The sequence below is a fragment of the Nothobranchius furzeri genome, chromosome 16 (genome assembly GCF_043380555.1).
Source record: "Nothobranchius furzeri strain GRZ-AD chromosome 16, NfurGRZ-RIMD1, whole genome shotgun sequence".
NCBI lineage: Eukaryota > Metazoa > Chordata > Actinopteri > Cyprinodontiformes > Nothobranchiidae > Nothobranchius > Nothobranchius furzeri.
This window is the reverse complement of record NC_091756.1, coordinates 36,684,857-36,697,058: the sequence shown is the minus strand read 5'-3', so window position 1 is coordinate 36,697,058 and position 12,202 is coordinate 36,684,857. Positions and strand designations below refer to the sequence as shown.

Here is a 12,202-nt window from a genome sequence, read left to right as displayed (position 1 = left end):
GGTGGTGGGGTTATGGTATCGGCAGGTATTGGTTATGGATGAAGAACACAGGTGCATTTTATTGATGGCATTTTGAATGCACAAAGATGCCGTGATGAGATCCTGAGGCCCATTGTTGTGCCGTACATCTATGAACATCATCTCATGTTTCAGCAAGATAATGCACGGCCCCATGTTGCAAGGATCTGTACACAATTCTTGGAAGCTGAAAATGTCCCAGTTCTTGCATGGCCAGCATACTCACTGGACATGTCACCCATTGAACATGCTTGGGATGTGCTTGACCGACGTGGACGTCAGCGTGCACCATTTCCCACTAATATCCAACAACTTCGCACAGCCATTGAAGAGGAGTGGACCAACATTCCACAGGCCACAGTTGACAATCTGATAAACTCTATGTGAAGAAGATGTGTTGCACTGCATGAGGCAAATGGTGGTCACACCAGATACTGACCGGTTCTGAGTCCCCAGAACCCCAATAAAGCAAAAAGAACTGCACATTCCAGGGTGGCCTATTATTGTGGGCAGTATAAGGTACACCTGTGCACTACTCATGATGTCAGATCAACATCTTGATGTGGCACACCTGTGAGGTGGGATGGATTATCTCAGCAAAGCACAGGTGCTCACTATCGCACATTTAGACTGATTTGTGAACAATATTTGAGAGAAATGGTAATATTGTGTATCTGGGAGGAATTTTAGATCTTTAAGTCCATCTCATGAAAAATCAGAGAAGAAAAAAAGGTGTTGCATTTATATTTTTGTTGAGTGTAGTTATCGTCTTTATATTTTTCTCATTTATTTGTTCTGTTTTCTTTCTTTTTGCTATTTAACAGTACTGGTAAGTTGTTTATTGTTGTTATCAATAGTTACATTGTTGAAAAATGTCACATTGTTCATGGTTTTTACTTTTCCTGGCATTTTTGTTTTTACATTTGATTTCTAATATTTTTCTGATTGTATGTGGCAACTGTCGAAGGGAGTGTCTATACTAAACTTTGGTTTAGTACTCCATGTAGCGTCATGAATATTATAATTGTCTGCCCTTAACAGCTGCCCCTTCACACAGTAACATCGCCAAGGTCGGACGCTTGTTTCAGTATGTTTACATTCCAGGAGAAGAGACAGAAGAGAAGAAGAACGCTTTCCATTAATTAATCAAAGTACTTTATTCGTGATAAAGCTAATCAGGGCATATGTTGGTCATTAATAATCAGGTGAATGATCTGTGAAATAAAGATGTCATGAGTTATGTGTTTAATGAATAAACAGGACTGCACCAGACAGACTGATCTACATTACCATGGAAATGCATGACACATTGTTTTCAACCAATCAGAACTTTCGTCTGTCGTAGGGCAGAATCTGGGTTGTTTAATGAAAGTTGTCCAATCCGGTTTACTAAGATTTGTAAACAATTAGGGTATATAAAACAAGGCAACGCCATTTTATACTCAGTTCCATTTTAACCTCAGTTCTGTTCAATTGGAGGTCCTAAGGATTTCCATCATCATCATTAAGAAAGTTACAGGCTGGCCAGCTGTACTTTCCTATTTTAAGCTGAGAACTGTCAAGCTGGAGATTTCTGTCCTTTGAACAACAAGACGACATTCCTTCAAAATAAGAGTGAACTCGCTGACGCCTGCCGACTGCTACCGGAGTCGACCCACAGACGGGCTTTGTAGTGCTGCGACCGCTGTTCCACCAGCTCCAGTACATCCGAGGGTCCGAGGACCTGGCATTTCCTGATCTACACGGGAGGCTCTACAGGGTATGTGGTTACGACAAAATGGTGGCTCATGTCATCAGCTTCTGAAGCCTCGTGGTAGCCTAGTCATAACAACCAGATTCGCTACGTCAGCCTAGAGATTCTGAACAACACACACACACACACACACACCAACACGAAACATCCAAATCCATATGCATCCATCATTGAGATAGTCCTGGTAGATTGTAAGAATTTATAATTAGAGAAATTAAAGATTCTAAAACGATCCCAACTCTCTCTTTTCTTGTCTCTCAGTCAATACAGAGTGTTTAAGTAAACTCCCTGATGATTAAAAACAACCACTTCTGATTATAATACTTAGATCTAATTACAGTGTATAAATATACGACTACAGATCACTACAAATGGCGAGCCTAGCCTGATATCTGCACAGTTTATTACACTTTGTGCCGATTTTGAGACATATTTGGGATTTTTGTTCAGTGTGAGTTCAGAGGAAAAAGGGAAAAGTGAGCTTTTCCTCATTCAGACAGCTTTTATCTTGAAGGGGGGTTGCACATTCATCACCCTCCACAGGAGGTGCTGTTTCATCAAAACACCTTAAAGCTGACGTGGCTAGCGGCCATTTTGAGGCCTACATATGAAGGCCATTTTGAGGCCTATATATGAAGGTATATTTTTCCCATCTTGGTACATTGAAGACTGTCTGTTTTATTATTTGTCGCTGTGTTTGTGACTCTGTGTGCACATATTTGTAAAATCGGAGATATTAATCCCCGTCAGAAATTACTTCCATTCGGAGGGCATCTGATCCGCGCCTATCCTTTCCCGGTAACCTCGCTAGCATAATAGTTAGCTTAACTTGCTAATATTATCCGCTGTAAGCCGTCGTTAGAGACCGAAGAGCGCATCTGCACACCAGAGTGCAGGCGCTAAAGTCCCTATATTACCTCGTCGCTAAGGCACGTTTGGTTAATCAGGCATTTTTGTTCTGGTCGCTCCAGACACTCGCTAGCATTAGCCCAAGAGCTAACTAGCCACCCCGGTTTGGACTTGGGAACGCGTCCCGATAAGCTGTCAAACCGTTCCGACGCAGCGATTCTGCATCCTAAAATCCGCTAATCCTTCCAGTACAAAGTACAGCCAGTTCAATTAGCGGTGATTCTTGTAAAACGCTCCGGTGTGTAGAATCGTGATCTTGCTACGGGGCTAACCGCCGAGTGACGGACAGCGCATGCGCAACAATCCGCCATCCACAACACTGGTGGCATCCATCCACCCAGGTGAAAGCTGGAACGCAAAACAAGCCTGTAACGTCCTTTCCCGCTCAGAAATTCTGAGTCCTGAGGACAACTGGAACGCACAATAAGCCTGCCCAATGTCTCTCTATAAACAGAGCGCTGTGATTGGCTGGACCTAAAATCGTTCAGGCCAATGGTCGACCTGGCTCTACCGACCTAGGCTGACCTGCAAAACTAAATCTTTCACTACTGCTATGACTTGTTTAAATTTCTAGGCTATAATTTTTTTTCTACCCACAGGTGTGTTAGTAGCTGAGCATCAGCCTCAACAAGTAATATTATGTGGAAGAAACAAAACTTTTAAAAGAAAAAGTACATTAGTCTCAGCCATTTAACAATGGAGTCAACCTAGTTGCTGTTAGCAACACATCTCATTAATCATGGAACAAATAAAAAATACCTAAAGCAAATCTTGATTGGATTTATTCAACTACTGCCTAATTTATGCTGTCAATCCAATTCAAAATGCCCATTACATCTTATACACCATAGCAAACTCAAAAAGGACTAGACAGTCATTTTTTACATATAGTGAGTTTGGTGTTGTAGTTGCTGAAAGTCAGAGATTAAAACATGGGCACAAAAGGTGGTAGATGAAATGTTTTTCTTTCAGACATGGTTGGCCTTCAATTAGAGTCTTACTATTTCTTCAGTGTGGATTTAGAAATTTATCAATTTGGCTCTAAGGTACAAAGAGTAGAGTCAAGGCTGTGGTTCTGCAAACCTGCAGGGTTTTAATCACAGCAGAAAACATCAGGGAGTGTGAAAGTCACGGCTCCACCAAGCAGGGGTTTTAGATTCCCTACAACCTGGGTTGGTGGGTGGATTTTAGATTTTATACTTTATACTGTTACACTTTTGTCAACTGAAAGTTTTTCTTTAAACTTGCCAAAAGAAATGCATTTTGATCTGACTGGAATAACGAACAATTTCAAACTTCTGACATGTTCTCAAACTACAGAACACAATAACTAAACAATGTCTTAGGTTGCCTTTTCACATAAAATAAAACAATCGATCACATTTTTCTCATGTCTCAGATGTTGGAAGTTTGTAAATAGAGATCAATTTTCAGTAAATGTGCAGGTGTGCCTGATGAAGGGTGTAATAGCTGGATCAGACACACTAAATAATTCGTCTGTGGCATTTGGGAGAGAAAGAAGCAGCAGAGTGAGGAGCTCCAGCACATAAATATCAAAGTGAGTTTTTATTTCCACAGAGGCCGTGTGTTTATTTCACACAGCTCCAATGTCAGCCATCCCTGCTCAAGTTAAAACCAATTCAAACAACAACCTTTTTTCTCAGATAAGTGGCCTGTGATTGTCCCAGAGCAGACACGTCCACCGGTGGATCAGCTAGAGGTCAGAGTTGTGAGTAACAGCTGCTTGTCCTGTGGGCTCTGGTGACCAACTGGGTTTGTTGCTTAAAAACGGCTCAGATGCTTTTACAGACTACATAATCTCATTCAGCTTCTCAACCCAAGAGCATCTAATGCCGATAAAAGATTTTTTACTCGTTTTAGCCTATTATTGAAAATATTACCCGATCCGTTTGTATGTGTAGTGAACACCTCTAAGTTACAAAATTTTCACAACGTGAAATATGTGAAAAACATTTAGCATTTAGTTCTTGCATGGGTTCATTTGGGAGATTTTCAACAGATTCATAAAATGGTACTTTACTCATATTTTAATACATTTGCAGTGGTCTCTAGTAGGAATGAATGCCTTGTAGGTCGTACTCAGTGAGGGTGGTGGTGGTGGGGGTAGGGGGGTGGGGGGTCTGCAGTGCACCTGTTTCAGGAACTTGAAGTGAGCCACATCAGAGCTGAGCTTCAGCCAGAAGGATTTTGAATCGTATTTCATCACTTCTGATTGGAAAACAGCAACATGACTCTACCACTGAGTCTATCTGCTATGCAACTTTGATGTTTCTTCTCCACAAATAACACCAGACTGGATGAGTTCTGCTGTGTGGTGGGGTTGCTAATGCTAATGGTTGGCTTCTGCTAGCAGAGACATTCTCTGCCATTTCCTGGAAGCTAAACCAACAACTTCATTCCCCATCATGAGTCAAAATGGGCGAGTCCATGAATGTTAAGTGACAGCGTGACGTAGATCTGTCAGGCTTTTCTAATCCTACAGTTTCACTGTCTATTTTCTATCAGAAGCTAATGCAGGGGAAAGGTGTAGGAGACTATTTTCATGTCCAGCCTGCATGAAAAATTCAGAGTGACAGATTATATCAGAAATATTCATAAAATTGTTTTCATTTTTTTCAGTTAAGTGCCAGTTTAAAAATAAATTAATCAGTGGTACATCAAATTGTGTTAAGAGGGACCGGTTTGACTCTAGAGGAATATTTCTGTAAAACTGCCAGTTTAATTTTTTGTGGCAATTAAAAAACATTTTGTAATGAAACATTACTTTATTAAATGCATCAGGTGTTATTTTATCAAATTTTTTACAAAAGTCTTTAACTGTTCAGATGTTAGTGTTTTTTAACGCACCACTTGTTCTATTCTGTTCATTTGTACATCCACATTTTGTCTTCTAATATGAACATATTTTTGGTTGTGTTTAGGTTTCCAGTTTTACCACATCTCACTAAAATTCGTATGCCAGTCTCTGGAAACAACTGATCTTGGAGGTTGAAAAACCTGAGAATAAAAGTCTTTCCCAAAAACACTCCAAGTGTGGATTTATCTGTTTGTAGCATGTGTTGTTGCTGTGTGTCGTTCCACTGCTGCTGCCTCAAGGACCAAAAAAGATCAACAACACTGCTGAATAAAAAACATTACACGTTTTTGTTGCTTGTACCGGTCCTGCCTGACGTCTCTATGTGCACCAACACATTAAGTAGCTGTTCGGATGAAATTTCATTTTAGGTTTTCTGTCCGTAAACAGAAAATCCACAAGATTATTTTTCACTTTTATTTCATAACAGGGAATGCTCTGAATGTCTTCCTGTTTCTCTCAAACCTTTAAAGGTTTTCTCACACAACTTGATGCAAAATGCTACCTCTAGCCACAAAACACAAACTTTCTAAAGCTGTGCTATCTAAAGCTGTGCTATCAGCAGGAATCAGATGCTTCAGACAGTTATCCCAGAGATGCATCCCTCATGTTATTTTTACTAAATGCTTTGTCTTTTAGGGAATAAAGACAGGATTGGGTGTAAATGAATATGTAAATAAAACATGAAAAATCACATGTTGTTGATTTAGCAGCAAGACTATAAAGCAGGGGTGCACAATCCTGGTCCTGGAGGGCCAGTATCCAGCAGGTTTTGTGGTTTTTCTTGATTCAGTGGCTGAAACACCTGTGCAGCCACTCATCAGGCTCTGCAGAATTCTGCTAATCACATGCTGATTGAAATCAGGTGTGTTGAAACAGAGTTCAAACTAAAACATGCTGGATACCGGCCCTCCAGGACCAGGATTGGGCAACCCTGCTATAAAGTAAGATAATAAAAGCATCACACACCAAAGTTGTATCTTATCATATGCTCAGACACAGAAACCATGACTGACACACACACACACACACACACACACACACACACACACACACACACACACACACACACACACACACACACACACACACACACACACACACACACACACACACACACACACACACACACACACAAACTCACCAATATTCTGACAGTAACAGAGGCCAGTCCAGGAGGCATGGTACCCTTTGTGTCCAAAGCCTCCACGGTGAATGTGTACGTGTGCCAGGACTCATTCAGAGCTTCATAGTCCAAAACCTTGAGAACTGACAGCTGACCTGTCACAGGGTCGATGTGGAATAGCTGCAATATCTCAGGATCCAGACCTTCAGCTCTGATTCGATATGTGAGGTTGGAGATGAGATCAGCATCTGTTGCCTGCAGGTAAAAAGAGAGAAAAGACTTGATGTGTGTAATGTTTCTTGCCATGTTAAATGTTTCATGTTTGTAACCTTTTTATTTGATGGTCAGAGCTGAGCTGAAACACCTGTGGTAGCAAGCTTTAAAGTACAACTCATGGTCCATGTTGTTTTTTCTGCACGTCTTTAAACGTGCTGCTTGAGGGAAACTTGCCATTTTCAATTTTGCATCCTTCAACTGTTCACTGGGTAATTTGGACTTTTATGGAGTCCCTGGTGCAGCCTGGAATGTAAAATGTAACTAATTCTGTCAATTCAAAGAAAGTTTAAGCGAGTTACTCTAAGTAACATTATTATGAGTCTCATAGAATGAATTTATGACTCCAAGAGCTCATACTGAGTCAGACCATTAATCTTAGGTTGTCTTGTTTTGAATATCAAGCAGCTGTAAAATAGTAAGGAAACCATGTAAGGAATTACCGGAGCAGTCTGGTGCATGTGGAAAATGCAAAAATGCAAAATGAGGTAAAAAATGAATAGACGTGAAATATTAATTAAGGTTATTCAAACATTTTCTCTAATGTAGTTTGTATTCATTATATTTCAGGTACTGTATTTAAAAAGGAACACAAATAAAACATGCTTAAATGCCGCCCAATTGATATTATATAAAAAAAATATAACTTCAAACAAACTAGACTAGAATGAACCTTTGCTCATCTGTCAGAGAACTTTTTGTGCATCAGCAGCGAAGACTTGTAATAAAAATACAAACAACTATTCTGTTGTGACCAAAATCAGAAATGTTTAGAGTAATTAGTTATTGGAAAAATAGTGAAACAGAATATTTCTTTAGTCTCAAAATGGACATATTTTTTTTTAAAGAAAAGAAGTAATGTATCTTTTAGCGCCTGTCAAGATAAAAGTCACGAGGCGCTTCACAAGAACAACAACCCCCCAAAAAAAGATTAACAATATCATAACATTTTATAAAATGTGATTACAAATGTAAGGAAAGAGAAAATGAATAAGAAAGAGCGAAATCAGTAGATCCTGGGAAAGGCAGTATTGTTAGAAAGAGCAGAGTAAGGAGAATGTGGCGATGAAGACAGGTGAGTCTTCAGCTGCTTTTTAATGGAGACCACTGAGTCCACTGATCTCAGGCTCAGGGGGAGAGTTCCAGAGTCTGGGGGCCACAGCAGCAAATGATCTGTCACCTTTGGTCTTTAGCCTGGTGCTGCACAACCAGTAATCTTTGGTCACTGGACCTCAGGGACCTGCTGGGGGTGTAGGGACTGAGAAGATCACCAATGTATGATGGTGCTTGCCCATGTAAGGCCCTATAGACCAAAACTAGTATCTTGAAATGAACCCTAAGGTTGACTGTCATCCAGTGAAGCTGGAGGAGAAGCGGGTTGATGTGGGTGTGTTTGGAGGACTTGGTCAGAAGCTGAGCACAGTCATTCTAAACCACCTGGAGACGGTTCAGGGAGGTTTTGCTCGGACACGTGAAAAGAGAGTTGCAGTAGTCTAAGCGTGAGAAGATAACTGTGGATAACTGTCTCAAGTTAAAACTGAGACTGAATGGGACTCAGCTTAGAAATGTTCCTGAGATGGAAGAAGGAAGAGCGAACAAGAGAACTGATGAGAATCCAGGGTGAGAGCTGGGTCAAAGGTCACACCAATATTTCTGACAGAGGGTTTGGTGTGACAAGCAAGCTGGCAAAGAGAGTATCTGATTTTGGGAACCAGCTTGTCTGGGGCACAGACGAGGATCTTAGTCTTATCTTCATTCAGCTGTAGAAAGTTCCCAGCCATCCAAGTTTTAATACAATCTAAGCATGATTGTAACAGCTGCAGCTTAGACATCTCATGGGGCTTAAAGGAGATACACGGGTCCTTCTCAAAACATGTGCATATTGTGATAACGTTCATTATTGTCTGTAATGTACTGATAAACATTAGACTTTCATATATATTAGATTCATTACACACAACTGAAGTAGTTCAAGCCTTTTATTGTTTATAATATTGATGATTTTGGCATACAGCTCATGAAAACCCAAAATTCCCATCTAAAAAAATCAGCATATTTCATCCGACCAATAAAAGAGAAAGGTGTTTTTAATACAAAAAAAGTCAACCTTCAAATTATTATGTTCATTTATGCACTCAATACTTGGTCGGGAATCCTTTTGCAGAAATGACTGCTTCAAGGCGGTGTGGCAGGGAGGCAATCAGCCTGTGGCACTGCTGAGGTGTTATGGAGGCCCAGGACGATTCGATAGAGGCCTTAAGCTCATCCTGAGTGTTGGGTCTTGCGTCTCTCAACTTTCTCTTCACAATATCCCACAGATTCTCTATGGGGTTCAGGTCAGCAGATTTGGCAGGCCAATTGAGCACAGTAATACCATGGTCAGTAAACCATTTACCAGTGGTTTTGGCACTGTGAGCAGGTGCCAGGTCGTGCTGAAAAATGAAATTTTCATCACCATAAAGCTTTTCAGCAGATGGAAGCATGACATGCTCCAAAATCTCCTGATAGCTAGCTGCCTTGACCCTGCCCTTGATAAAACACAGTGGACCAACACCAGCAGCTGATATGGCACCCCAGACCATCACTGACTGTGGGTACTTGACACTGGACTTCAGGCATTTTGGCATTTCCCTCTGCCCAGTCTTCCTCCAGACTCTGGCACCTTGATTTCTGAATGACATGCAAAATTTGCTTTCATCCGAAAAAAGTACTTTGGACCACTGAGCAACAGTCCAGTGCTGCTTCTCTGTAGCCCAGGTCAGGCGCTTCTGCTGCTGTTTCTGGTTCAAAAGTGGCTTGACCTGGGGAATGCGGCACCTGTGGCCCATTTCCTGTACACGCCTATACACGGTGGCTCTGGATGTTTCTACTCCAGACTCAGTCCACTGCTTCCGCAGGTCCCCCAAGGTCTGGAATCGGTCCTTCTCCACAATCTTCCTCAGGGTCCGGTCACCTCTTCTCGTTGTGCAGCGTTTTCTGCCACACTTTTCCCTTCCCACTGAGGTGCCTTGATACAGCACTCTGGGAACAGCCTGTTCGTTCAGAAATGTCTTTCTGTGTCTTACCCTCTTGCTTGAGGGTGTCAATGATGGCCTTCTGGACAGCAGTCAGGTCGGCAGTCTTACCCATGATTGTGGTTATGAGTAATGAACCAGGCTGGGAGTTTTTAAAAGCCTCAGGAATCTTTTGCAGGTGTTTAGAGTTAATTAGTTGATTCAGATGATTAGGTTAATAGTTCGTTTAGAGAACCTTTTCATGATATGCTAATTTTTTGAGATAGGAATTTTTTGGTTTTCATGAGCTGTTTGCCAAAATCATCAATATTAGAAACAATAAAAGGCTTGAACTACTTCAGTTGTGTGTAATGAAACTAATATATATGAAAGTCTAATGTTTATCAGTAAATTACAGACAATAATGAACTTTATCAAAATTGTTTATTTTTATAAAAAGAGATTACTATGGAATGTTTTTGAAAAGTTATTGAACAATATTTATTATTTCTGATCAAATATATATTATTAGAATATGTTATATTTGAGAATAAACCTCATAATCATCTTCCTCCTGTTCATCATCATCATCCCTGATGGCGAGATTGTTTGGCACAATAACTGTCCTACTCTATTTCCCAGAGAAATCTTAGCTAAAACCTGCAAAATATATTCAACATCATGATTGTTATTATTACTTTTACCATCAATATTGAGATTATGTGTAAAAAAACACCGATTTTACCTAAAAATATTCAGAATATTTATGGCAGATTTGATTTTCATGCTAAGATTTCACCAACTTCATTGAGTTTAACATTTACAACATTCATCCTTATTTAGCACAACTATTCAACCTAGCAATGTTAGTTTTAGAGATCTGACCGTAAACACGAGAGGAGATTGAGCAGTTTTCTGGCTCTGCAGAATATTTGATTCGTTAAAGCCCCACACTAATTGGTGGAATGGTGCCATGGCACAAACTGTGACTAGCTTGATCCTTGATTGTTTGGGTAAAATCCCATAATTGTGTTTGTGAAAAGGCACACTGACATCAATTATGATGTGAGTGGAAGTGGCTAAATATGAATGTTGGCCCTATAAAGGGTTAAGGACTTGGATCGGTGGGTTAAACCACCAAATAATTCCCGAGTGCAGCCACAGCTGCTGCTCACCACCCCCCATGGGGACAGGTCAAATGCAGAGATAAATTTCACCAGTGTGTGATGACTAATAGGACTTTAACTTTATTTACGGACCTTTTTTCCTCCTCACACACCTACCTTGAACTGGAGGATGACTGTATTCTTTGGAGAATTCTCTGGCAGGTTGATGTTGTAAGACTGTTTGGAGAAAATGGGACTGTTGTCATCTACATCCAAGACGGTGATGGAGAGGGTCAGTAGGGATCTCCGAGGGTCCACTGCACCATCTGAGGCTTCAACGATGAGAAAATAGTGACCTCTCTCCTTCAAAAACACAAGAAAGAACTGTAAATAAAAATAAAAGGTGGAAAAAATAACATTCACCCTAAAATCTTTGCTTCCATTCCTTTTTGTTTAAGGAATTTAATAAACATTGTAGAACAAATCTGTGATTCCCACTGACCTCTCTGTCCAGAGGGACTGAAGTCCATATGCTCCCACTGGCGTTGATGGTAAACAGTGTTTGGTGATTGACGAGGCGATAATGAACCTGACCATTTGCTCCCAGATCCGGATCTGTTGCCTAAAACCAAACCCATTTGTGGAAAAATTAAAAACAGTAAATTAATACTTGTGGAGTGTTGAGTAAGCTGTTTTGAAAAACAGCCTGTGAGGGAAATCACTCCTTTAATTAAAAATGAACACCCACAGAAACTGCAGCAGGAATGACCATAAAGGTGGTTATAAGCTGAAGGTTTTTTGTTTTGCTTCTCCACTAAATGACTAATGACACATCTGACCACAGGACTTACTCACTTATTCCAAGGCCATTTTCAAGGTGGAAGAAGAGAGTCCTCTTTTTTTTTTTTTTTTTACTTAGAATAGTGAAGCTAGAAAAGATAAGCTGATTTTTCAATAAGAGCCTATTATTTCTATTATAGTATAAAATGAACAGAAATAAAAAAAATACTCAAAGCTAAAGTGTTTACATTAGAGTGTAAATTCTGCTCTTTAACTTAGCAGACAATAGACTTTTTTTGTTTTCTAAATTAAAATTATGTAAAGACTCATCTACAGAATCACTTTACAAAAAGCTTGTAACAGTCCCAT

General features: G+C 40.2%; 1 protein-coding gene across 7 annotated transcripts in view; it reads right to left on the bottom strand.

The window, feature by feature from the left end:
• LOC107387904 (protocadherin-15) overlaps window positions 1–12,202 on the bottom strand; it is a 514,972-nt gene that overhangs the window by 173,606 nt on the left and 329,164 nt on the right. For all 7 annotated transcript variants that reach the window (XR_011516897.1, XM_054749198.2, XM_054749199.2 and 4 more), the window contains exons 21-23: window positions 11,556–11,675; window positions 11,231–11,416; window positions 6,700–6,936 (exon numbers count right to left, since the gene is read on the bottom strand). Coding sequence is in view for 6 of the 7 variants with exons in the window: in XM_054749198.2 (XP_054605173.2) it covers window positions 6,700–6,936; window positions 11,231–11,416; window positions 11,556–11,675 (543 nt within the window). In the remaining variant the exon portion in view is untranslated. The remainder of the gene's footprint in view (window positions 1–6,699; window positions 6,937–11,230; window positions 11,417–11,555; window positions 11,676–12,202) is intronic.